Below are 27,797 nucleotides of genomic sequence, written 5' to 3'. Positions count from 1 at the left end.
CTACAAGGATTCTCATATTACAACACAATTTATAATACTCACAAAGGACATATATCTACACAAAGCATAGTCAGCATAAAGGCGATATTTAGAAGTTGGTAGTGATGATATATTACAAGGAAATGAATCACCGGTTAAACATACCCAGCTAACCAAGTAACTGCTTTCTTTGTAATTTTCTTGCAACGGATTCTGTTATTCAAGCATCGAGATCTTGTGTAGATTTAGGTTAAGCTGATCCACCGCTTGTGGGGGGACCTGGAGGAGGCGATGGCTTAGGAATATAGGGGATCAGAGGGCTGCCATGCTCAATTGGTCCCGGTCTCACTGAGGTCTTTGTTGTTGGAGTTGGATCAATTGGGTGATAATCTTCCAGGTCCAATTTGTCAGCAGGATTGTTTTTCTTGTATGTGCTTGGACTACCACTGTAGTAGCATTTTTCCTGCAATTTTAAGATAGAAGGTGCCAGGCCAAATCCCAACATCCCTACCAAGTAAGTATCACTAGTATTATATATATGTTAATTAGTGTTTGACAAATCAATTTTTATGTTGAGAGTATGTACCTTCAGCTTCCTACCTCCTGTTGTCATTATCAAACTACTGTTGTATCGGGTGATGGCCAGATCTGGAAGACAATTCGAGAAGGTAGAATAATTAATATGTGAAGGAAATTTTTACCATGCTTTTGTTCAACAAAACCAAGGCATGTTAATCGATATTAATAACCATTAATTCAGTAAAAACAGATATAGAATCTTGATTTATCAACCTATTTGGTTGAGCAGTTCGCTTCTCTTTCACAAATCCAATGGCTAAACGAATAAAGATGTCATACTTCGATTCAGTAAAAGGCATGTAGTTTGACAAGTATGGACAACATCAAGGTCATGTTGGATTAAAAAGTAAATTTTTTGGAATGAGAAGAAATAGATAGAAAAGATATGAATATTTTAATAAAAATAATATTCTAATTCTATGTAAATTTCATAATCAATTCAAGAATAATTAAATTTATAATACCTAGGAGAAGAGGAAAAACAAATAGATTTTCTATATGAGAGTTTGAGTTGATTCAACTGCAAATCAAACATGATTATGTTTTAAACACCAAATAATTGAGAGCTAGAAATACAGTGATTCAAAAAAAAAAAAAGAAGATTCGGAGCCAAAACGTGAAAATCTTTCCAATGTATCTCCATTTTTAGCAAAATCCACACATTTTACTAACTGGGCTTGCGCACCAATAACAACATAATCAATCTTTTAACAAGAAAACAATATAACGAAAACACACAAGGACGCACAGTCAACTCTAGTTTCAATTCAAATGACCTTTCTTTGACTGGAGCAATAGGGTTCTTGTACCTGAAATGCTGGTCTGAAGATTTGAGTGACCGCTAAAAAGAAAAAAAAATAGCCAGGAATGGTGTTTGATTGAACAAAATGAGCAAGTGCTGCCAACTGGGCTTGAGTTTTGAAGCAGACCCATCACCCATTTGTTTGGCAAGAAGTAGAAGTCTAATTTGTTTAAAGATGCATAAACCAGAAATTCAATTCATGCAATTCAAACAGTTGATAACAGAACCTAATTGGAAGCATTTGGGAATTTTTAAACACGAAAAAAGACAATACGTGATTGCTGGAGGATAAAGCCAAAAACTTAAACGTTTCTATGGCATTTTAGCTGTATTTTCCACTGGTAGCAATTAGAACTATTTCAGTAGAAGAATCCCAGAAAGTAAGCAAAGGATCCGATGATTTCAAACTGCATATACCAAAACAGATTATTCAACATAATTTGCTGCATGAAATCTTTTAATTTCCAATTAGTAACAATGCAAAATAAAGAAGAAACTGATGAGAGTAGGAGTTTTTTTTACCAGGATCAGATGCACTAATTGGAGTGCCATGGAAGCTGCTGATGAACAGCAAAACAGTCCCAACAGACCCAAAAAGAAAAGCCCACAACTTAAAATCTCCCATAACACCCATTCTTTGGACCAAATTTTAGCACACTGCAAAATCCAAGAGGAGAAAAAATACACAACCGCCTCTGGAGAACCTCGACCAATACGATCTTCGAGAAACAAACAAAGACCCAGAAGAACAGACAACTGGTGGCCGCCTATCGTCACTCGAATTTTTCACGACAAGAAAGTCCACCAGAAAATCCGTGGAGATAAGGAATAATGTGGTCAAGAACCCATGCCTTAGAACAGCTTAGGCATGTAACTGTGTGTTTTTATAATATATCTTCTTCAATGGTGGTGGTAAGTGAATGAGTTATAAAGAAATCCTCGTGGGTTTTGCTCGTCGTGGTAACTATGAATGCGGTGAAGAGAGATAAGGGAGAGAGAGATGAGAAGAGTAGTAATTGCAGGAGTTTATGAGTTCTGCAGATCGAACAGTGAGGAATGAAGCGAAAATTTAATGCGCGCTCACAGTAATAAGTTTTGGTGGAATGCGAGCCGGCGGGCACGTCTTGTTGCTGACAAAGTAAAGCATTGCATTGGCTTGGCGCCAACTGCGCTTCACTTTGGATTTATCGTCATGCAAATATTTAATAGATAATTAAATATTTTAAGAACGGACAACCGTAAGGGGGTGTAGCTCATATGGTAGAGCGCTCGCTTTGCATGCGAGAGGCACGGGGTTCGATTCCCCGCACCTCCATTTCTAAAACATTCTAACTATTTTAGCTACAAAATATTATTTTCCTGGAATACCTTAAAAATCAAACGTAAACTAATGGTTGTTACTATATAACTAAATCTAACTTAATAATCATAATCATGTGAATAAATTAAAACTTAAACTAGTAATAAATAAAAAATTATGAGCCAACAACTAATTCACTCATAAGAAGATGAGTTCTAAATCGAAATCTTCAAACAAAATGAATAAATTTAGTATATGATAATATAATAAAATAAATATTACAACTCTCTGTTTGCATGTGAGAGGCACGTGGTTTGATCTCCTGCACCCATTTTTTAAAACATTTTAGCTACTCTTATTAAAAAATAATTAGTTATAATCAAATATATTTTTTGTGACCAGTTGAAACTAAACTCAACTTAATTATTATAATTTCATGAATTAAAATAATTTATTTATTGATATATTTATAAAATAACAAATTTTATATTTTTAATTATATTGAAACTGTAATATTCAAACATAATGTAAAAAACTCAATTGTTAGATGTAGAAGTTGGTGGCACCATTACTTATAGTTAGCTTTTTTTTTTATCCCAATTAATATTTGATATAATAGTAAAATGTAAGAGAGATTCAAAGGGAATGATTTTTTTTTTTCTTTCTCTTTATAATAATTGCACCAAAAACTCTAAACCTAAATTTCAGAAAAGAGTCATTTTTAAATTAATTAAGAATAGCAAGAGGGCGGGTTTTACCAAAATCAAACTTGCTCGTGTAAATAATGCATTGCCCCCAAAATGGCCCCCCAATCCCAGGTGGGTTTTTTTGCACTGTACAGGTTTATAGTGAAACCCAGCCGCCACCCTACCCTACCCTACCCAAAGCTAAAAATAAAGAAACAAAACAAAATTCAATATATCTTACTTGATCTAGTGAGGTGCAAAGTTAAAGACCGAAGACACACTGGCGAGCTATAAAGCTAAAAGATGTTAGGAAGGAGTGTTGTGGCGGCACTAGAGTGCCGAGTGCGAAGCTATGCCACAGCCCTACAATTTGCGAAGCCCAAGATGAAGATAACTGAAGAAAGACGGGTTCGGGTGTGGAGAAGGCACTCCTGCCCTATACCCGGACACGTGGCGGCCGTGTCCATCCCCTAATGAATAAGTTTAATAGGTTTATGGTCCATATTTTTATATTTTAGATAAAAAATTTCCATCAAAAAAATGTCAAAATATAAATAATTTGTTATATTTTTTCTAAACATAGGCTTAGATTAATTTTGTAACATTGTAAATAATGTATTTTTTTTTTCTTTACATAAATTATCATAATTATAAAAAGTAAACAAATTTTATTTATGGATGCCGAAATGAATAGACAAAATTTCAAATAATTAAAACTCTCATGTCAAAATTAAATGATGACAACTTGATCTTTGGATGGGTTATAATTGTATATTCGTCATCTATAAGCAATTTTAAACTTTATATTAAAAATTTATTCAAGATTTGGTGTAATGTTAAAATACAAATAATTCATTTAGTTGTAAATGACAATTCATATCATTCAAGTTAATCTGATCCTGTTATTATCAGTATATAATTTTTTCTTTTTTTTTTTTATGGGTCGGGCGTACATGTACAGGATTACGTAATGAGGTTAGGATTGGGATTCTCTCATAATAATTTGATCTGACCCAATTTATTTTAAAATAATTTATATATTATGTATATAACCATGAGTTTGTGATTTATTTTTAAGTATGACGTCCGAGAACTTACAAGCATATTACCAACAAAATTAATAACTTCATCCAGATTATGCAAACTCACGGAGATTTTTCACGCAAATATAAATACTTAACAAACTATCCAAATTAACTATATGAATACAATAAGATATTCTTATTATTTCATACATTTATATTATTATGTATATCTACATATATAATTATCTATTTTCATAGTATCCGAACAGCAATGTATTGTGTCAGACTAATTTACTGAGTAATAACATCTAATAATTAATCAACAATATTATTGTCTAGTAGTTAAGACCATCATATTCAAAAAAATTTAACTCACTATGACTGCATTCAAATAAATCTCGACAAACCTGTTATAATTTTAAATAAATAGATTAAAAAAATAATAACATAATAATTAATTTTTTTTAATTAAAATAATCATAATTACTTAGCCTTTTTTATCTTCTAAAAAAATAAATCCGATATTTACATAGAAAACAGAATGAAAAGTTCCATGCTCTTATTTTAGACGGGACACGAAACCCTCCCCTGCCCGGTTTAAATTTAAAATCAAATCAGTATATTAACCCCATCCAAAAAAATCCCCAACACACCCGGGTACATCAAAGTATTATTAAGAAGCAGAATTGAGAAACGGCCTTGAAAAGACAACCTTTTTTCCCTTCTGAGTGGACCCAATGGTCAAAAAATTAAGCTGTTGTAAGGAAAGGATTATAATGCTCAAAACTCTATCCATCAACCATAAACAATCACACTCCACATATCTTGCCTTTAAGATTAGCAGGCTACAGCATTAAGCAATATAAACTAGAATGCATACTGCGAAAGTACTACAATATAAGTTTAGGTCTGCTCCAGTATCGCACCAAAAATTAAAATCCTTACAACCTAAGAACAAATGGTCTTGGACCATGAAAATTTATCGAGATCATTGTAGAAGACTCCACCAAACTGTACTCAATATCCTGAATCCTTCAGCGGTACTGCATACATGATCAACAAATGTAAGTTCCAGTATAAAATCCAACTATATACTATTATTATTATTATTTTTTGAGGTAAAAAACCCAACTATATATTATAAATTTATACACACAGAAAATGGTTGAGGAAAGGGCAAGCTCTAGAAATGTCTTTTTTTTTTTTTCTGGTTTCACAAAAAAAAAAATCAGTAAAATCACTTGCAATCTCAACTACAATAATATCTTTCTCCAATTTGGTTTCTTTGCTCAACAACTTTCCGAGAAACATATAAAACAAAACCAAACTGAGCTGATTCCTGGCTTTAACAAGAAATTATAACACCTCTATGCATTTAGAACATGTGACGGTTAGGATTAACTTCGCAATTGGACAGTAGCAAATGGTTGACTACTTTTACTACAAGTCCTCAAAATAATCATTCCAACCATAAGGCAACAAAAGTATCTACCTTGATGAAGCCGATTTCCTTGGCATTCGAGCGGAAGCACTGGCGGCAACACATTAGCCCATACTTCCTAATCAACCCATGAGAATTTCCACATACACGGCTGCCAAGGAAACATAAGAAGGATCAAAACCACATACAAAAATAAAAAAAAATAATTACCAAGAAAGTAACAATTAGCATACTTTTTAAATAAAAAACAAATAGCTAGTTGGATAATAAAATGCATTTATAAGGCTACACATGGAACAACAGAACTTTATACAGTGGAACTCATTTTAAAATCTGTAATTATTGTAACCAATAAAAAACCCTCCAAATAATGAAATTTGACATACTAAAGAATCCAAAGTAGAAAAAAAAAAACAAATACACACTAATTCATCCAAATTTTAAAGACTTTCGGATTGTACTGCTCTAGTTCTACTTTTGCATCATTTTGAAACATAATTTCATATTCTCTTTTTAAAGTAAGGGCGTATCTGCAAATGAATTACAGAAATAAAGTTTATTTTTTTTCCACAAATATCCTCAAAAGTCATGCCACTATTTGGGAAAGAAAAACTGGAAGGTACATGTTTTAGCACATTAAACTTCATCCGGTAGAATTCTCGAACCAAAATACTACTGGACTAAAAAAATCAGCTTATGTGTTCTTCCCCAAAAATGCCGAAAGGCCAACAGAAGCAAGACACTAGAAAAGTACCCAATATAACTTCAACAAAAGGGCAAAAGACATAATTACATATAAACATTTCATGCTAAGATCATATACCATACATCGTAAAATAACGTAAATGGCAGAAACTGTAGCTCTAAACTGTCAATACCAGCAACTGTTGAAAATTAACAAATAATACAATACAATATTTGCTTATTATGCTTACTCAGCGGAATTAATTCACAATTCCAGATTGTCTCAATTAAATCCCTAATCAGAACAAGTTCGAACTCAATTAGAGGTAGCACAGCCCGCAAGCGATACTCGAGAACTACCAAAATTTAAGCCATAAGCCATCTCAAAATCTTAAATCACCTAATTATATAATCATATTAAACTTAACACTAAATAGAAAAAACTCCACAAAAGCTCCAGATCAAGATGATAAACAAAAGTAAGGAAAGAGAAAAAGATAAGATTCGTATTAGGAACAAAGTGCGTACCAGGCACGAGAGCCAGGGCCATAGGTCTTAGGATGCGAGTTCCACACATTTGAGTGACCCATTGTCGAAGCTTCTGTCCTCTCGAGAGAACCCTAGCAATTAGCAAACTACGCCGTCAAGAGCAGCTTCAAACTGGACGATGAAAATAAACCCTTAATTGAAACGTATTAATTTATAGGGGACAGACAGCTGGCACGGGACACAGAGACGCATGCATGGGGAGTTGGTGGTTCACGCGAAGAGCGAATGAAACGGTGTCGTAGTAGTATGGTAGAGGTTAATGGAACGACGTCGCTTGACTGATTGACTTTTGTGTTGTGGAGCAAAACTTGGGCTTCTTCTTGTGTGGGCTTGCTTTACAGTCTAAAGAAGATATGTGAGGAAATATTACGGAGAATAGGGAGGGATGTGGATGAACCTGCTATTCTGTCATTCATAACTTGTTCTGGGTGGGGTAAGTAGAAACACGCAATTAATCGATAATGGGATAAATAGGTATATACCCGCCTAAACCCTTAAATATATAATTATATTTTAAAACATGTGTATGTATGTAATTATTAAATTTATATTGTTAATTCTATTTTTTATAGTTTGATTAGTTTAAGTATATAAATATTATATTTCTATAATGTTATTTTACTTTATGTTGGATTATTATACTTTATTTAATATTTTTAATTATTAAAGTTTACGAACGCCGATATTTGGCAAAAGTATTTGTTTGTCAGGGTGAATAATTGGTAAAAGTTTTAAATTTTAGATAAATATTAATATTTTCTTTTTATTTTTTTATAAAAAATCATTCACTAGGAACATACATATAGAAAATTACTTTATAAATAATTTTTTGGGAAAAATAATGTATTTAAGTTTGCTATTTTTCGTCATAAATGTTTTACTTAATTCAAATTATGTATTAAAATATAACAGAATAGGTTAAAAATATCAGATTTTCAAATATTTAATACAAACACTATTACAAATAAATGCAACTAATATTTTAAATTAAAACATAATAATTGGTAAAATAAAAATATCAATATAATTTTATTCGACCACAACCACCTTTGGTGGCGGCAACATCATCCCACGTGTCGAGCTCCCAAGAAGTTTTTGTAAAATAAAACTGAAGAGCATCAAGTATGCCATTGACTGGTAAAACCCAACAATAAAAGACAATTTCACCCACCGGCCATTTATGTTTTTAATTACACACAAATGACTGGACCCATCCATCCATCTACACTATTCTAATTTCCACATTATTTAAAATTCATCCATTCACCCCATGTGTAACATCAGCGATTCCAGACTGATCCGCGGCAGAAATTACAAAAGATGAGACTTAATCATGCTCCAACAGTATTTCAACAGCAATGACGTTCTTAATAATTTTAATATACATGACTATTACGTCAGGTAAACAACTGATATATATATATATATATATATAGAGAGAGAGAGAGAGAGAGAGAATAATTTTCTTAGAATCTTATAGTTTTACTTTATTGTATAGCTTCAATATATCAAACTGATAAGAACACTGTCTTACAGCATAGGAGCAAAAAAAAAAAAAAAAGAAAAACCCACTATAAGATACCATCTCTCTAAGTTTAGGTACACATCACTTATAAGGATTACTTCACAACACTTGGGACCATAGCACATCAGTTTATTTATACTAGATATATAGATAGCATCAAAAGGAGGAAAAGAAATATAAAGCACACCCATTTGCTAGGCAATCTTATATATCTACAGGTTATAACTGACTTGACAAGGAGAAGACGCACCGTTGCACATATTGAGGGCCTCCTTTGTCTTTTTCTTTTTATTGTCTGATTAACTAATGTGCATGTTGGCCATTCTTAAGACACAGTGGATGGCCTTCTAGAGCTGAGAGTACTTTCAAAGATGGTGATGGATCAAAAATTGCGGCAAAAGTACGGAGCACGCTTAGCCCACTCCATGAAATTATTCCAGCATTGCTTCTTCTCGGTCCCAAATGATCGAGCTAGCTCTTCTTTTTTGTGCAGCATTTCCCACATCACCTGTATATCCTGATACTCGCATGATCTCACATCATGTCGCAACTTCAGTAGTCCTGTTCATTTACAGATCATGATCAAATGTCACAACTCAAAAACTTAACTAAGATGGAGTTTTTGTATTCGAATTGAACTATAAATTAGTCAAAGGAAATTCAATTAACTAATGGTAACTAGTTCATTCTTTAATTCCACAACACATAATGCGGAGAGACATTAGTTTCAAACAATTGACAAAATTGATTTCTTTTTCAGTTAAGTGGTAAGACAAAATAGCATTTATCAGAAGAATTGTTAATATGGGATTGGAGATCTTTAACAGTATTTGGCACCATAACAACCAGATCATAAGCTGATTTCAGTTCCATAAATTAGATATATGGGCAAGGCCAATTTCTTCCAATGTTGCCTTGTATCTTTAACTACTGAAGTAGAATGGAATCTTCTTGTTTCAGAAAAGAACTTGCTTTGATCGATGAGAGCAAATAATTCATGAAAAAATAAACTGGTTGACATGTCTTGAAACACTCTAGAAACACTCTAAAAAGTATGAATAAAAACGTGTGATTTCGTCCACAGACACCTCCAAAGTGACCGACATTTGGAGGCTAGTCTAAATTTCTCACCACCAAACAGTCAAAACCACAAGAAATGATGATCATGATTAAATCACTACCTTCACTTAGTGCGTCGTCCTTGAATTACCAATCTCTAATGAGATTTGGCACGAATTAGTAAAATAACTGAAAGAATATTCTAAACAAAATTGTTTGACAATTCAATTTCACGCACGAATTAGTAAAATAACTGAAAGAATATTCTAAACAAAATTGTTTGACAATTCAATTTCACCAAGAATAATCAGAACAGAAAGATCCAGCACCATAGAGTTAACACGCGTGATGCCAGAGTATCCTAAGCCAAAAATTATTTGACAATTAAATTTCACCACAGAATCATCTAACAAAACGTTCCTGCATCGGAACGTCCTTTCTAATTCTAACGATAAGAATCACTGAGTGGTTAATAACTTTGAGAGAGATTCCTAGCATCTAACACCTATTTCGGAGATGATCAAATCAATATAACAGTAATAGTTGCCCAAACAACATATTGAATTCTCAGCATAAGTTCGAATAAAAGCAAATTATCAAATCAGTGAAACAAATCCGCGGCGGAGAGTACCACCTCTGACATACTCCGGCCAAAACCTTATGGTATAATAACAATATAAAAAAAAAAAAACCGAACGACGGAATAATACTCACCGCTGTTGCGAATCCGGAGACGAATAAGAAGTCGGTTCCAGATTCTTCGCATAGGGAACACCACCTTGCCCCACCATCGCATTCTTGCCTCCACCATAGCAAACCCTCTCCTGCCTTTTATGGAGGAGAGAGGAAATAGACCAGAGAGGAAGAATATAGCAGAGCAAGTCAGAGGAATGGAGAGTCACCGCAGATTGATTCCGAATCACCTCTTCTAAGCCATCAAACAAAACCCAAAAGAAAAAAGCAAAAATCCCTTAAGCAAGAAGAAGGCACAAAGTTTTACTGAGATTCACACTAAAATAAATAAGATCTCGAACGATTCAAGAATATAAAATTAGCAAGCAGAGAAAAAATCTGAAAAATTAATTAATTAATTAAAGGAAAGAGTGGGGGTTTTAAAAGCGGCATGGCAACTAACTTGTTTCTTTTTCAGTTAAAACTTCTTTTCTTCTCCTCTGTCCTCTGGCTCCCTCGGGTCGCCTGATAAACTAATGCTTTTCGTTCGCTAACGTTTCGCGCCTGACGTAACCACCTTCCTTGAAATTTCGCCACGTGTCCCTCGCAAACCCGCTGCATCCGTGTCCGGATCCAATGCTCATGTCCCGCTGATTACGACGCGTTCTTCTAGGTTTAATTGACGGGTTTGGTGTTGGTCGCCTTCAGACCCCACGTGTCGGAATATCATTGGTAGTCAGTTTTTGGAGTTTGTAGGTTCCTGTTAGTTTAATTATTTCTTCTGTGGGGTCCACGCAAACATGAAAATGCGTGCTCTTTGGCAGCACCACGCTTTCTATGGCGCGTGTGGACAAACTCCTCAAATATGCCCAAACAAGTCATGGCGTGTGGCGGACGTACAATCGAAGAGGGGGAAATCGAGAAGGGTTTGAAGTCAGTGAGGAGTATTTTAATGCGCCACGTCGAATTCAGCATCTGACTTTGGAGAGCCACGTGGTATTCTGAGACTGGTTGGACGAACCGACGGTTTAATCACAGTTATGGGTCTCAACAGTCGAACATGCATCGTTTGTGATTAGCGTTGACTTAGTCGATGATCTCAGGCTCGAGGACTGGTGCCAGAGGAAAGAAAGAAGAACAAACAGAGAAAAAGAAAAAAAAGAAAAAAAAAAGAAAAAAGAGAGAATTATCGCATCAATTAAATTTAAGTTTAATTAATTATTTAATTGTCATGTTAGGTACGTCTCTTCAACAAGGTTACGTGGATGTAGTTTTTTAAATCATTTCGGTAGATGTAAAACTGGTGCGGCCACCATGGTTTAGCTCTCGCCCTCTAAGTGGAGAGATAGGGAGATAAATAATTGATTGCCGTCCATGGTTGTCCTTTTTTCACTCATTAATTTATAATTTGGTTGGTATAATCATGAACTAAATTTTTTTGTTATTGTGAACATTATATTTCTAATTATGCTATTTTACATTTAGTCCTAATGATATATTGTAATATTCGAATTTAAAATTTAATTCGGTATTAATTTTAAAATTAAAAAATATATAAAAATTTTATTTTAAAATTAATAGAATTAAATTTAATATAAATTTATATAAAAAAAAATAGGTTGATGATAAAATTAAAAACAATTTATAAAAAAAAAATAAGTGAAAATTTAGGTTCAGATGATGTTTTTGAAAAAAAAAATCAAAAACTTTAGGTCAGAACGCAATTAATAAAAATTGCGACACGTAGGACTGCTCAGTCAGCAGATTCGACGAATTAGAGCGCACCGCGTGGTAAAACACGTTGACTCAGTACCACACGGGAGGTCACGCTGACAATCCGCGCGCACCGCAAGCTGACGGCCCAGAAACGTTCCCCCGCACGTGGACGGTTTGAATCCGTTCCCTCCTCAAGTGCGATCGAACGGTTGTAATTAAATGCGATGAACGATCCAAATTAACGCGAGACGGATATAAATATTTCGCATCACACCGAACTCAAAATCTAGCCGCAACCTCCCGCCGGAGAAGAAGGATCAGTTGCTGGAGAAGGGAGCCGATCGCCGCTTGCCGCTACACCGGAGCCAACTCCGACCGCCAAAAAAAGTAAAAATTCTCCTAATTGCTCGAAATTTGATTCTAAGCACCCCTATGACCAAATCGGAGTAAAAGGAACAGCGGGTGAGCCAGAAATCGCAGGCAAAACCCACAACTGCCTCCAATGAGCCCCTTTTCGTTTTCTGTTTCATGCGATTTTTTCACCGTTGTGTTCACCGTTCCGTTTTCTACAGGTTGACCGAAGAAAAATACTCAACCGCGAAGGTGAGCCGGTGGAGCTGCCACACTGAAAAATTCTGCAACCGGTGGGTTTCTGTTTTTTGACTTTTTTTGGACAACCGAGGCCCCCTAACGTGTTTTCTCGCAGGGATGGGTATAAAATTGATCGAAACCGGCCAAAACTAGTAAAAAATGGCCAAGCCAAGGCAAACCGTCGCCGCAAGCGGCGGTGCCGCCGTGTTGGAATTTCGAAATTGGCCGAAAAAAATTTTTAACACTGATTTTGGATTCTTTGGAATATTTTTAAATACGTGAAGTATGTTTTAATCTCTGCATGAAAATTCAAAAAATTTGGGGACCGCCAGTAGGCACAGTAGAAAATTCGATGTTTCGGATACTGATTCGGGTAAGAATCTCTCACATTATTCTCTATTATGGAAATTGAAGCTTAATAATCGGTAATATGGTATATGTGTAATTTAAAAAATTTTGAGACTAATTACATGTTACCAATGGAGTCGGAATCGATTAGTCATTTATTTGTTGTCCTGTGTACTTGATTGTTAAATTTATAGTTTTAAATAAATGATGATATACTGGAATTGTTGAATGATTCAGTTGTGCTTCCTTGATATATATATATTGATTGTCTTCCGTGATTTATGGTTGATTTGTAAAATTAAAAATTAATATGCAAACGAAAAATTGATTAGTCATGTGAATTAATGAATGGTAATTTTATTGGATATGGATATCTTGGGAGGTGGTGGACGGACTGAGTACATAGAAAACTCTACCGTGAACGTTGCCTCATACCGACCGGGGTATCGAGAAATGATATTTTTGGTGCTCATATCGGACGGGATATGGGAACGACCCAATTCACCCTCATATCGGATGGGGTATTGAGGCATGATATTTTTGACACTCATACCGAGTGGGGTATAGGGACGACCGATGAATTAATGAATTGTAGCTTTATTGGATATGGATATCTTGAGAGGTGGTGGACGAACATGGTACCTAGGGAATCCTACCGTAAATATTGCCTTATACCGAACGGGATATCAAGAAATGATATTTTTGGTGCTCATACCGGACGGGATATGGGGACGACTCGATTCACCATCATATCGGATGGGATATGGGAACAACCCGATTCACCATCATACTGGATGAGATATTGAGGCATGGTATTTTTGGCATTCATACCGAGCGGGACGATTAGTTGACAATGTTGAATATCACGTATGGTGGAACATCTTTATGAACCCCCAGATATGCCAATAAACAAATAAAAAGGAAAAATGATTCATATTACTCACTTGAAAATGATATTTGAATGATTGTATTTCTATATGTCGATTTTAAAAATATCGCAACATTAAATATATGTAATAAATGATTTTTTTTATGATAAACGAATTTACTTAAATCAAGAGCTTCATTGGTTGTTTTTATGATTTTTACCAACATTCAGTTTTTGTATCGGTGAATAGTGTGATATTCTTATTGAGATAGTGTAACTCACTCTTTCATTAACTATTTCATATTAAGATGACAAAGATTCAGATCCCGATTAATAAAAGAATTGTGAATAGTTCACCACCCGGACTTTCTTTAAAAATTAGTGAAGGTCGTCCTAAAATGCTTAGTATATTATTTTTCGTTTATTTCTTCGATTTTCGTTTGTTTCTTTTAAAATGGACATTCTCGTAACTCTATTGGGTATTCTAAATTATTGTGTAAGAAATGTGAACTCTAAACTTCATTATTTCGCTTCCTTATTTAATTCATGACTTTATTTTCTTTTAAGTTTGAAACCTTTACATATATTATTTAAAAAAATTATAAATTAATCTATAATACTCACATATATTATAAATTTCGATATATTTTTATTTGAAAATTTACAAAGAGGTTGGTCCATGATGCTGATTATTTTTTTAATCTTGAGGTAACAAAATTCTTGATCCATGTTTTGGCTGGTTTATATTTCAAAGTTACCTTGATATACATACGGATACTGATTTATTTTTTATTTTGAATTTACAAAAACTTTTTGGTCCATATTTTTACTTGTTTATATTTTCAAAAATATCTTCTCATCACAACACACAGTTTTTTTGCTGGCTACTTGAAACTTTAAATTTAGAATACTGCACCATTTACTAATTACTATCACTAATTATTTATCATTTTTTTCTGGGTTTGTTCTAATAAAATGTTGTTGTGTCTTTGCTTAGATAACAAATTGACTTCAATTTTATGAACATCATCAAAAGTATAAGTTAATACCGTAGATATTTTATAATATCAAAAAAATCTTCTCTAAAAGATATTTTATGATTTTTGATAGAGGACAAATAAATAAAGTTAAAAACATAGATTATAAATAGATGTAAAAATAAAATTCAATATTTTATATGTCAGAGGAGTGATTATTATAAGACTAACACATAGAAGCAATATAAATATCCGTTTAAGAAATACTCTTACAAAATTATTTGATAAATATTTAACATTTAAATAGCTCAATCTATTCTGACCACAAAATGGTGATCCTCTGTGAAATGATAAACTTTTTAGTCTATATATAATTCTAGTTGAAGCAGAAACCATGCATTCTAAATTGTATAAAAAAATAAATTGATTCTTCAAAAAATAAATGAATGAATTTAAAGTCTGAGTCGACTACACGATCTCCAGTAAAGAGAACTTTGCCAAAGCCAAGGATATGCCTACATGCTAAATGCTAGCTACATAGAAAATAAAGAAATTTCTTACCAACTTACACTTGCTTGAGCTGACAAAAGGGCCCAAGTTTTAGATAAAGAATTCTCCTTTCTACCAGATAGTTCACTAATATTTGTTTATTCTTTTAACCTAACTGGCAATACCTCATCACAACTCCGCACTTGTTTTTCTCAAGCTCGCAACATATGTCAAATAAATCGTCCATAAGTACGCAAACGAACTGTTCGTTAATGGCTGCAATTGAACATAAGAAAATTAAGCCGCATATTTAGTACTGTTACAGTGCCTAGTCCAGTCTATTGATCTCGAGTTAACCAACTTGGTTCGAAAAGACGTTTCATTTACTAAATTGAAGGGAGGAAAAATAATGAAAATATGACCAGAATATACCTGTAGATGAACCGGGACAAATTTTAAAGTAATAAAATCACAAATGGGCCAGCATAGAAGACCATTCCGTAATGTTGGGAGCAGGTCACGCTTCAATCTAGCCATGATCTCTTCACCACTTTCACCTGTGTCAAACAATAACCGGGACAGTGAGCCAGATATGAGTATTTAAGTATGAAAATTATCAGCCAACCACCACGAAGCTAGAAATTTTATGCAGTGCATGCACAGAAACGGTAACCTGACAATCATTAGATAACAATTTAAGTTTTAGAAATGAACTCCCATGTTCCCGGCTATTGGATCATAGATGCATCAGCTAAAAGCCTAGACGGGCAATCAAATGGCTAACAAGAAAGATAGCGACATCTAGATTAACGCAAAGCAAAATAAGCTCCCATGAAGCAGAGTGGTCACAAACTATTGTTATGGGTTTCAAAGTTCAAACACCTGATGGCAGGGGCAGCACGTCAGGTTGGGATCATTATACCAATTCTTTTTCTAAAAAATTTTCTTCTCCTTTCTAAGAGGCTGTTCGAGCAATGAGATTTCTTAATTTTCATTTTCCAAGTTTATACATGTATCATTCTTGAACGTGTTTGGTAGTATGTATATTTGTGGAGAATCAAGTATTAAGATAATAATTTCCGTAAAAACACAAACAGATCTTTTTGTTCTTTTCAAACTCCATTATAATTTCCTAAATATTTTTTTTTTCAATTACTTTTTAATATTTTTATACATAAACATACTAAAGTTCGGAAATGAAGATATGAAGATATTTTTATTTAACAAATAGAGCCTAAACTCCTAAAAGTTGACAAAGGCTAAAACCCAATTTATATAGGCTGTGGCCATCAAAATAGCCAGGCATGTTCTGAGGATTGAGACTACCTTAAAATGCAAAATGAGACCCCCTATTTTGATTGAAAGTCCTGAAACTGTGACATTCAAGATCGCTATTTACCTTGTAAAGCTGCATTGTAGGAGAAGAATAAGCTGTTGTTACAAGGTCCATAAATAGTCTGTCCCATAAGAATTTTCTTCAAAGTTGTCTGCACATCCCTTCTTGGTAATACTTTTGACAGAAAATTAAACCATAAATGCTGTGATGGTCCAAGAAATATTAAACCAAATGCTGCCATTCTTGATGTCCTTAGTAAGTCAAAAGGATCTGCAGCTGGCAATGTAATCATCTGCAAGTACATTAAAAAATGATCAACTGTCAACAAGGCTTGTGACATAAATTACTGTCTAGAAAATAGATAAAAATTGCCACAAATAGTAGTAGATTTGACGCTAGATGTCAAGAAACCCCTTAAGGTTTATTACAGAAAGACTGGCAAAAAAGGAAATATGCACACAAAAGGGTAGAACAGAAAAAATGAAGAACTACTGGAATTAGGGTTGACCTACCCTAACAAGACTCCACAGCCGATACCTCTGCTTTCCAAATCTATCCTGTAGACGACGCCGATCATCATCATCACGAGATTCCGGCCACACAACTCCAGCAAGCTTGGTTCCGCCTTGAATAATGAATTTATTTAACGTATTTAGGCCTGTAAAAAGGGCTCCTTTCATCGATTGTAAACACATCAGAAATCAATAAAGAAGTCTACTATTTTCTCCCTTTTTCGTTCTTCTTCTTCTCTGTTTTCTTCTTCTTCTTCTCCCTTAAACTTTTATAAGGTCAGAACCATATCTAAGCCTTCTGACAAGATGGTATCAGAGCCAGAACCGGCGGAATCGTATGCCGGTATCGCCACCCGAACACAATCGAAGGGGAAGGCCCCAATGACCGAACCAGAAAATCTCGTATCACTTATCGTAAAAGAAGTCGATTTGAAGCTATCAGCATTTATGGATGAATCATGCAGACAATTCAGCGTGATACTCGAGCTGCTCCGAAGCGGAACTGCCGACCAAGCTGAAGGAAACTCAGTGCGACACGAAGCCGAGACCCATTCGGGTTGAGGCCTTCTTCCTTTCCCGTATGGCACAAATGCAAGAAAACCAGGGCTAGGAGCCTCTTTTGCTGCCGACTCCGCTGCTTTGATCCGGAACCCACCATACAGCAAACCAGATTACAACGAAATCGGCTAAACCTGCATCACTCCGGTCTGACCCGGCCTGACCCAGAACCGGTCCGAATTAGCCTGCTAAGAAATCACCCATTTGAGCTGTTAGACCGCACTGGAGCACTCGCAATTGTGCACCGAATTGGCCCACCTCCCATTTACGCACTCCCTAAGGTGGAAATTTCATTTTTTAAAGGAGAAAACCCTTGTGGATGGGTCCGGCATAGTGAAAAGTATTTCATGGTGCACCACACTCCCAATAAACAAAAAACGACGATTGCATCCCTATATTTGGGAGAAATTGTTGACGTATGGTATCGTGGATGGCTGATGAAATTTGATACCCTATATTAGGAATACTTCGTAGAAGAACTATGCCAACGATTTGGAGGTCTTTCTCGAAAAGATTTCATAAAAAAGTTCGCCAAATTATACCAAACAGGTATCGTTCTCGAATTTATTAAAAAATTTGAATACTTACATTCTCTTATGGATGTAGATAACCCTACGCTTTCAAAGAGATTTTTTATATCCATTTTTATCAGTGGCCTCATACCACAGTTACAACCTATGATAAGGATCCTCAAACCACAAATGTTCAACCAAGCATTCAAACAGGTCTTACTATAAGAACAATCAGTCATAGAGCTTCGCAATCCCTATCTTCCTAGTTACGAAACTCCCTCATTAGAAAGAGACCGATACCATGATAGATCATTTAGGGGCCACGGGGAAGGGAGCATATCCTAGAAGATCAACAACCTGTTACAAATGTAGAGATAGGTATTTTCCAGGGCACCGATGCTCCAACAAAGCAATCGTGGCAGTGGAGGAGATCACGCCAGAAAATACTCTGGAGAACAAAGTCTTGGAGGAAACTCAAGAGGTTGGCGATGACCTTACTGGCACTTTGCCCCTACAAGCAATAGAAGGGGTCACCACAAAGGGCACCCTGAAAATATGAAGAAAATTGTCATGTCATGATGTGTTGGTCTTACTGGATGGTGGAAACTCACATTCCTTCCTAGACGAAGGAGCTTCTAAATGGATCAAGAATCAGGTGGTCAGCAGTAAACCCCTAACAGTTATGGTCGCCAACGGACAAAAGATATCTACTCACCTTAAATGCTCAGATGTGACGTGGACCATGCAAGGCTACAAGTTCACATACAATTTCCGCATCATGTCACTAGAAGTGTATGACATGATATTAGGGGTAGACTGGATGAAGCAATTCGGCCCAATGATATTTGACTTCCTCCATGCAATGGTATGATTCAATTATAAAAATTTACAAATATCATTGCAGGGTTGTGACTTTTGCGAAGCATCCGAAGCAAGAGAAATAAAAGTGAAATAGTGGGCTAAGCATAAGCAAACAGTTGAAGGTGGAACAATATTTCTAATCATGGAAGTTTCAAAGAAGGTACCTACTTCTGAAATGTCCAACCTTGCACTAGGAACACTACTTAAACAATATCAGGATGTCTTTCAAGAACCCCATGGTTTGCCACCGACCAGAACCTTCGATCATGTCATCACCTTGTCCAAACATGATGTTGCTGTGAATATTCGACCCTACAGGTATTCATTCAATCAGAAAAATGAAATAGAAAAGCATATACAACAAATGCTGAATAACTCATTAATACACCCCAGCTGTAGCCCCTTCTCTTCGCCGGTACTGCTAGTTAAAAAGAAAGATGGTACGTGTAGGTTTTGCGTGGACTATAGAGAACTAAACTCTCTGATCGTAAAAGATAAGTTTCTCATATTCATCATTGATGATCTTATTGATGAATTATATGAAGCACATATCTTCTCTAAAATTGATCTTAGAGCAGGATATCATCATATCAGGGTCAATGACGAAGACATCCACAAGACAGTTTTTAGAACACACCAAGGTCATTTTGAATTCAGGGTGATGCCTTTCGGCTTGACCAATGCCCCCCCACCTTCCAAGCTCTCATGAATAACATATTCAAGGCTTTTCTCCGAAGGTTTGTACTGGTCTTCTTTGATGACATTTTAATTTATAGTACCACTGAGCAGGAGCACCTTATCCATCTAAACGAAGTTCTAAAAATACTTCGAGATAATCGGTTATATGCAACGCAATCCAAGTGTTGTTTCTTTCAGACAGATGTGGAGTATCTAGGGCATATCATCTTTGGCCGAGAGGTAAAAACAGACCCGCGAAAAATTGAAGTTATGGTCAACTGGCCCACTCCTCAGACGATTAAGGCTCTTAGAGGTTTTTTGGGCTTAACAGGATACTACGCAAGTTTATGCAAAATTACAAAATCATAGCCCAACCTCTCATCAAATTATTGAAAAAGGAGTCCTTTGAATGAAATCCAGAGCAAGCTTTTCAATCGTTAAAGACAGCCATAACTTCAAGCCCGATCCTACGACTGCCCCAATTCGAAGATCCCTTTACTATTGAGACAGATGCAAGTAACAAGGGAATTAGAACAGTTCTAATGCAAGAAAACCAACCTATAGCCTTCATAAGCAAGGATCTCAATCTCAGAAATCAGACAAAGTTAGTCTACAAGAAAATGGTAATGGTCGTTCTCTATGCCGTAGGACAATGACGACACTATTTAGAAGGAACCTCATACGTCATTAGAACATATCAATATAGTTTAAAATACTTGTTGGATCAAAGAGTTTCCTCCATGGTATAACAAAAGGGTATCTTGAAGCTATTAGGCCTTAATTACACAATCCAATACAAACATGGGTCATCCAACAACGTAGCAGATGCTCTTTCAAGGAGGGACGCCCCTGATTCTGAAGCGGAGATCTTATAAACATTCTCCACATCCATGCCTGTCTGGATGGTGGAAATAAGCAACAGTTACTTTAAAGATCCATTCACCCAACAATTGCTATATGAACTCATGGTTTCTCCTAACAGCATACCATCCTTTTTCCTACAACAGGGGATGTTGAAATACAAAGGGAGGTTGGTCATAAGCGATAAAAGGGAACTTCGCAACCAACTTCTTTACCAGTACCATAATTCAGCAGTAGGGGGTCACTCTGGAGTTCGAGCTACCTATGAAAGGGCCAAACAACACTTCTGTTGGCCTAATATGAAGAGACAAATTTTACAGTGGGTCCAACAGTGCGATATACGTCAACGCTATAAAACAGAACGAGTTCCCACTCTCGGATTACTGCAACCACTCCTTGTTCCACCACACCTGAACTCACATATCCATGGACTTCATTGAACAATTATCCAAGTCAGAAGGCAAGGACGCTGTATTAGTGGTAGTGGACCGTTTCACCACATACGGGCATTTTATTCCCTTACGACATCCCTTCACTGCAGCCAGAGTAGCTCGAAGTTTCATGAAGACAACACACAAGCTACACGGGATTCCATAGGTTATAGTAACTGATCAAGATAAAATATTTACTAGTTTATCTTGGAAAGAACTAATGAAAGCAGTAGGGACAAATTTGCTCTTCAGTACCGCATATCACTCTCAGACTGACGGACAAACACAAAAGCTCAATCAGTGTCTGGAAATGTACCTACGATACATGGCTAACCAACAACCAAAGACTTGGGCTAAATGGTTAGCTACGGCTGAATGGTGGTATAACATTTTGTACCATTCAAGCTTGAAGATGACACCTTTCCAAGCACTCTGCGGATAACCACCTCCACATTTCTTAAACTCTATAGAATTCAAATTTGCATTACCCTCCATAGAGATGGTCCTAACGGAGCGCGAAGAGGCCAACAGAACCATAAGACAACAGCTCTTACAGGCACAAGCCAAGATCAAGCAATATGCAGATAATCATCAAAGTAAGAGAAGTTTTGAAGTAGATGACTGGGTATTGCTCAAACTACAGCCTTTCAAACAAGGAACACTCAAGAAGAGACGAGACCCCACATTATCCATCCAATACTATTGCAAGTCTCTCAGAAAATTGGGAATGTAGCATACAAGCTCCTGTTACCCAAAGAATCAAGAATTCACCCAGTTTTTCATGTGTCCCAACTCAAAAAATACATTCTCGACACACAAGAAATCCAACAATACTTACTCCCACAGACCACGGAAGACTTCATCAGTATACAACCCCAACAAATCTTACAACATAGAACTATATTATGGGTTAATCAGCTCGTAGATCAAATCCTTATCCATTAGGAAGGAGCTTCAACCAAAGAATGTACATGGGAAGATTATGAGTATTTACAACACCAATTCCTGCATCTCAACCTTGAGGACAAGGTTACTATTCAAGGGGAGGGTATTGTCAAGGAACCCTTTAGGATTTATTACAGAAAGAATTGCCAAAAAGAAAATATGCACACAAAAGGGCATAACAGAAAAAATTAAGAACTGGAATTAGGGTTGACCAACCCTAACAAGACTCCACAGTTGACACCTCTGCTTTCCAAATTCATCCTGTATACGACGCCGATTATCATCATCATATTTCAACCGTGCAACTCCAGCAAATTTGATTCTACCTTGAATAATGAATTTATTTGATGTATTTAGGCCTATAAAAAGGGCCGCTTCCATCGATTGTAAACATATCATAAATCAATAAAGAAATCTACTATTTTCTCCCTTGTTCGTTCTTTTTCTTCTCTGTTTTCTTATTGTTCTTCTCCCTTAAACTTTCACAAGGTTAGAGTCAAGTCCAAGGCTTCCGACACTAGATTAGTAAATAGTATACAAGAGGTTGACTGAACTAAAACATTTCTCAACAAGAAGGCCTAACAAGAAAGATTCAATGTCTCAACAAATATTGTATGAGAAAAGAAAAATTGAATGTTTGACATACTCATGTTGATGCTGAATGAAAAGAACCTGAAATGGAAAAGTTTGTGGTGAGAAATGTTTATGAAATAGCTATTAATATATCTTTAGGTTATTTAGGGAGATTTTATATTTGACTCTGATTTAGACACTTCCCATTTTCTGTTTATTACTAGTCTAGTTTCCCTATTTGATTGTAATTAGTACCCATAAGGGCTACTAACCGAGAGAATACAAGAGAAGATTAACTAAGATTTCTCTTCTGGAAAGTTGAACAAGAATTAATTACTCCTATTCCATCTTTCCTCGTATTTGTTCTTTTGCTGTCTCTCTCTACCCTTGTTATTTCTTCACTTAAATCCCTAATTTCTATTGTACTCTTGTGTTTCTATCTTAAATCTTAAATTTCCGCATTGCACCCCCTATTCTTTTATTTACCAAATCCTAAACTCCCCTCATTTTATTCAACGATCCCATCTTATATCACTTGCTATCAATCCCTGTGTCTTACTAGATTAATACTGAATTATTACCCGACAGGCTTTACTGCCATCCTCATCTTGCATTTATACCTTAAACAAACGATTGTTACTCATCTTGCATTTATACCTTAAACATCAAGCAAACAACTCTTAAACTGTACAAGAGAAAGACATCCGCTTATAAATTTTCAGAAGATTTCAAAAGGCACAACCAAGCATTCCGAAGGAGCAATTAGTGAAGAAAAATGAAAAAGGTAATTGCAAGAATGATTGTGCAGTAAACCATAAACCACTCAACCTGTCATCCAAAGCAACATTCCAACCTATCCTCTAGCATAATAATTCATATAGTTACTTCTATTTGTTCTTTCTAACTAATATTGAACTCTAAGATTCTGTTTAGATCAATTTTCATTACATTTCTAGGTAATTCCTACACAATTTATATTTTAGTCTTGATATATAGAGTTATAACACGATTTTTATATTTAAGCCCCCCTTCACTTGTACCTTGAGTTCCATAAGTGTGGAGGTGATTAAAATATAAAAATCATATTTATATTCTACATAGTAAGACTAATATAAAGTTTTGTTTAGAAACTTAGTTGGAATGGAAATTGAACCAAATGTATCGATAAATCTAGGAAACCTACTAGATGATAGAAGCAAGATAACAATGGCATAATTACACGTATTTGATAGAGTTACTTGAACAGGTCAAGATCACTTTGCTAACCACCAATAACTTTCCACTGATTTTTCCAGATACTATCCTACACCTATATCAACAATATCTGACACACAGGCATCGATCCTTTTTTGAAGAAAAAAAAACAAAATGGATTTAAGAACTTCAGTAAAAAGCCAACAGTTGCCTCTGATAAAAGACCACAGATAAGCTTAGAAGAGTATCAATGTTCATCTATATATTGTATCAACCATGAAGAGTTACAGAAAGCCCTGCAACTGAAAAACTCATAGAGTTACAGAAATGATGACAATGAATTTGCAGATCAGGTCATAACATTACAGAATGCAGAGAAGATATGTTTAAATTAAGGCTTCTTCTGAACAAATGTACAACAAATTTCATTTTATTTATAACAGAATCAATAACGGGTTCATTTACAAGTAATTATTTATGCTGATAATCCATTCAGAACTTTTTAGACAATTCTTTGGAATTGAATTAAATTACTACGTTTTTTGAGAACATTAACAAGTGTGTAAAAGTCATCTCAAAATTTTTGTCCTTCAAAATTGCAATTCATTTTCGAATTCTATAAAAAATAATAGAATTCAAGTATCTGTCAATCCCATTTTAAGTAGACTTAATTGCAGAGTGTATTCTATTATTTGGAATAATTCTAAACATGAAAATATACATTTGCAAAATGAGTTCCACATTTTTTTTCGTGGAATCGTTTGTCCTAAACACGGTGTTAGTCTGCAAGAATCAGTCAAGTGTTAAGAGTTATTCTTAAATTCGTGATTTTAATGCAATACGAAAAGCAGCTCGAAAAACAAAAATTCAAACAAAGGTTTGCCGGATACAGCATGCAAACGTAAAGAACATCAAACGCTAATCTCTAATTTCTTCATATAAAGTGTAATCACTCACCGAATACACAGATACTCTTCACAATCTGATAGCTACGGAAAATACTTACAAATATAAATCCAGAAAATGAATTAAAAAAACGAAATTAAAATTAAAACCCCAATTTTCACCTGAGATGTCAAATCAGCAGCGGCGTAAATTAGCGAAGTGGTGACGCTCTTGGTGATAAATGGATGCGAACTGAGCTTGCTCAAGTACCATCCCAGGAGTCCAATCTTCGAGGACGTCGAACTACACGAGGCGGTGGACACAGAAGGCGAAGGAGACGATTCACAGAAGCCATGAGAGACTAGTGATCCTCTGGTTTTCCCGAGCTCCCGAATAGACTGGGAGATGGATCTCCTGCAAGAGCTGAGAAAGCCTGTTGAAAACATTGCCGCTGCGGAGTTCAGTTAAGAGTATTCCGCAAGAGAATTCCTTCTTTATGGAACATAACTAACTAGGAGTGTTAAATTATTTATAGTCCACCTGTTGTTTGGTACTGGACTCGGTCAAGAGAGATTTATTTATTTAATTTTGGATAATTTATAATATAATATAAAATTTGATTGTGCCTTCGTTTAAATTACGTTCCGTTGAAAAAAAATAATGTAATTAAATATATGACAAAATGTGTGCTTTGATCCGAAATCACATTATATTTTTTATTAATTTATTTTAGTTTAATTATATCTTACTCTATTTTCTCTTAATAATATTTTATTTTTATATAATAACATGTAACAATTAGTTACAATTTATACTATGTATATATATTTAATTAACATGATATATATGATCATTAAAATATTTAACTCGAATTGTTACAAGCTATATTTTATCATTTTTATTGTTTTTTGTTCATATTTTATAGAACTTAAGATAGTGTATGCATTTGATCTTGCTTGATGCAAGTTATGTTTCTTTTCTTTCTTTTTTTTTTTTTTGTTTTATTTCCCTTGTATTCAAAAATTATTTTTATCAATATTTATATTTTTTTATTAAAATAATCACTATTTTTATTTTATTATTTACTAATTTACCAATCAAATATCTCTTAATTATAACATATCACTTTTGAAATATTTAATTATACTTGTTCACTTTTTTATTATTTTTTTATTTACAAAATTAAATATCAAAAAATAAGCTAATAAATAATAATTTTCCTTGATGACTTAAATACTAGGTCTTATTAGTATTAGAATAATAAAATTAAAAGTGAATCTCTATAATTTTTACAAATGTTAACATTATGTTAACACATTTCATATTATCATATAGTCCGGTTAAACATATTTATATGTTCTCTCATTATATTCTTTTTGATATATCAAATTTTTTTCACTCATTTAATTATCTATATCAATTTAATTCATTATAGATAAATATATATATATATAAGAGATTACAAATAAATAATAAAAAATTCATAAATAACACACATAGTTGATGTTTGATGTACTTTTAAATATATATAAATATACTTACCCATTAATTTGAGTGAGCAAAATACATATTATTTATAAACTAAAGTTGACTGGAGCTTAATTTGTAAATAAAAAAGATGTCCCGTATCATAAGAGTTATGAATTATTAATTAGATTATTATCTCTAATTAGTGTTAGAGGTTTTTAATGTATTTTAAAAGTTATGATTTTTTATTCTTTTTCATAACTCTTGTTTCAGTAATTAAACTTTTAAATTATAAAATACAAATAACACTTAATAGTCAGTGGGGGTTTCAAATTTTAGAACACGTAAATCAGTTTATTAGTGAACCAATTAGTTTGAATTTTAATAATCATAATTTTAATTAATAATAAATTTATTAAAATTTCAATTAAAAAAATTTAAAGAGCAAATTTTAATTTAATCAAATGTGGCTTGAAAACTTTTAATTTAACAAGATTTGTTTTTGAAAATTGATTATTTTGTGATTCAATTTTTTTTTTCTGTAAATTAGTTCATTAGCTCATTAAACAAGTGTGTATTTTTTATTTTAAAATTATGAAGCAATAAATTTAAATTACAGGATAATGAAGTGTGAAATAATTATAAATTTTAATTTAAAAAGCCTAAGGAGTCAAATTGAAATTCGCCAAAATTTAATTTGAAAATGTTTGTATGGTTGAGGATGTTGAGACATGACAATTATCCAGAGACCAGTTCATACCGCATGCCGGCTAACCAATCAAGGCTTCGTCGGTGACTCGGTGCCCTTTGACTAGCTACCAACCAACACACAACATTGTTCGTTTTTGTATTCCCTTTGTGGCCCCTACTATTTTCATCTTATCCCCAATATGTCCCTCAATATTTGCATAGATACTAAATCATTTTTCAAATTTAATTAAATAGTAACTATAACGGAGAAATTCGTAAAAAATTAATTATATTTACCCAATGAGTCATGCACATTAAATTTGTGTTTACTTATAACCAAGCTGACCTGCAAATTATAAGCAGATAAAATTTCAATTATTAAAAATAAAATAAGATTCCAATTTTTAGAAAAATAAAATAAAACTTTAATAATTGTGGATAAGTTAAGCAGTAAAAAGAAATAAATTGGGAGAAAGTTCAATGTATATAATGTGAGAAATTAATATAACGGATCATTGTTTTCTAGAATAATTAATATATATAACACACTACCCAAATATATTCATTATAAAATATTTTCTTGACATAATAATTTCTATTTACATATATATATATATATATACACATATAGTATGGATTTTGTGCCTTGAATGTGCTTTAAAGCAGTAATGCATTTAAAATTGGGGATTAATTTATTTTCTAGTGGCTAACTATGAGAAAAATTAAAATCAATATTACAAATTTTGATATTATATTTTCTAAAACCTTAAGCATTAGGTGTACAATTTTAGTAAACAATAACTTCTAAAAATCACAATCTCATTTAAATTTAATATTATATATGTAATTTTTTTTTTATCTTCGAAAGAATTTTGATCATCGAACTAAATATATATTTTTTAAATCATTAATTATGTAACATTTGAACCCGAAATTTAGGTTCAGGATAATCAAATTATAATAATAAATAATTTAGAGAAATTTAATTTTTAATTTTTATTTGA

The 27,797-nt window shown here is 34.0% G+C and overlaps 2 protein-coding genes and 2 non-coding genes across 5 annotated transcripts; 1 reads left to right on the top strand and 3 right to left on the bottom strand.

Moving 5' to 3' along the window:
- Positions 1–564: 564 nt before the first annotated feature.
- On the bottom strand, positions 565–1,963 carry LOC110818707 (uncharacterized). Its single transcript, XR_015820362.1, has 2 exons — positions 1,883–1,963; positions 565–627 (listed from the first exon to the last, which is right to left on the bottom strand). It is a non-coding gene; the product is annotated as an uncharacterized LOC110818707 (transcript).
- A 639-nt stretch (positions 1,964–2,602) lies between these two features.
- Positions 2,603–2,675, top strand: TRNAA-UGC (transfer RNA alanine (anticodon UGC)). The gene has a single exon. It is a non-coding gene; the product is annotated as a tRNA-Ala (tRNA).
- A 2,473-nt stretch (positions 2,676–5,148) lies between these two features.
- LOC110818708 (small ribosomal subunit protein uS14z/uS14y/uS14x) lies at positions 5,149–7,182 on the bottom strand. The gene is made up of 3 exons (XM_022047666.2): positions 7,025–7,182; positions 5,864–5,963; positions 5,149–5,414 (listed from the first exon to the last, which is right to left on the bottom strand). The coding sequence occupies exons 1-3, from the start codon at positions 7,084–7,086 to the stop codon at positions 5,406–5,408; spliced, it is 171 nt and encodes a 56-aa protein (XP_021903358.1). The 5' UTR covers positions 7,087–7,182; the 3' UTR covers positions 5,149–5,405.
- An 8,025-nt stretch (positions 7,183–15,207) lies between these two features.
- On the bottom strand, positions 15,208–25,152 carry LOC110818710 (protein SYM1-like). 2 transcript variants are annotated; one of them, XM_022047667.2, is made up of 4 exons: positions 24,819–25,152; positions 16,690–16,918; positions 15,723–15,847; positions 15,208–15,566 (listed from the first exon to the last, which is right to left on the bottom strand). In XM_022047667.2, exons 1-4 carry the CDS (start codon positions 25,080–25,082, stop codon positions 15,480–15,482), a joined length of 705 nt encoding a protein of 234 aa, XP_021903359.1. In that variant the 5' UTR covers positions 25,083–25,152; the 3' UTR covers positions 15,208–15,479. The 2 variants fall into 2 exon arrangements, with proteins under 2 accessions (XP_021903359.1, XP_021903360.1); XM_022047668.2 differs by lacking the exon at positions 24,819–25,152 and adding an exon at positions 17,139–24,793.
- Positions 25,153–27,797: the final 2,645 nt, after the last annotated feature.

Source organism: Carica papaya, chromosome 1 (assembly GCF_054855325.1).
Source record: "Carica papaya isolate Zhongbai chromosome 1, ASM5485532v1, whole genome shotgun sequence".
Taxonomy (NCBI): domain Eukaryota; kingdom Viridiplantae; phylum Streptophyta; class Magnoliopsida; order Brassicales; family Caricaceae; genus Carica; species Carica papaya.
The sequence above is the reverse complement of the archived record's forward strand: the minus strand, read 5'-3'. Positions and strand labels throughout refer to the sequence as shown.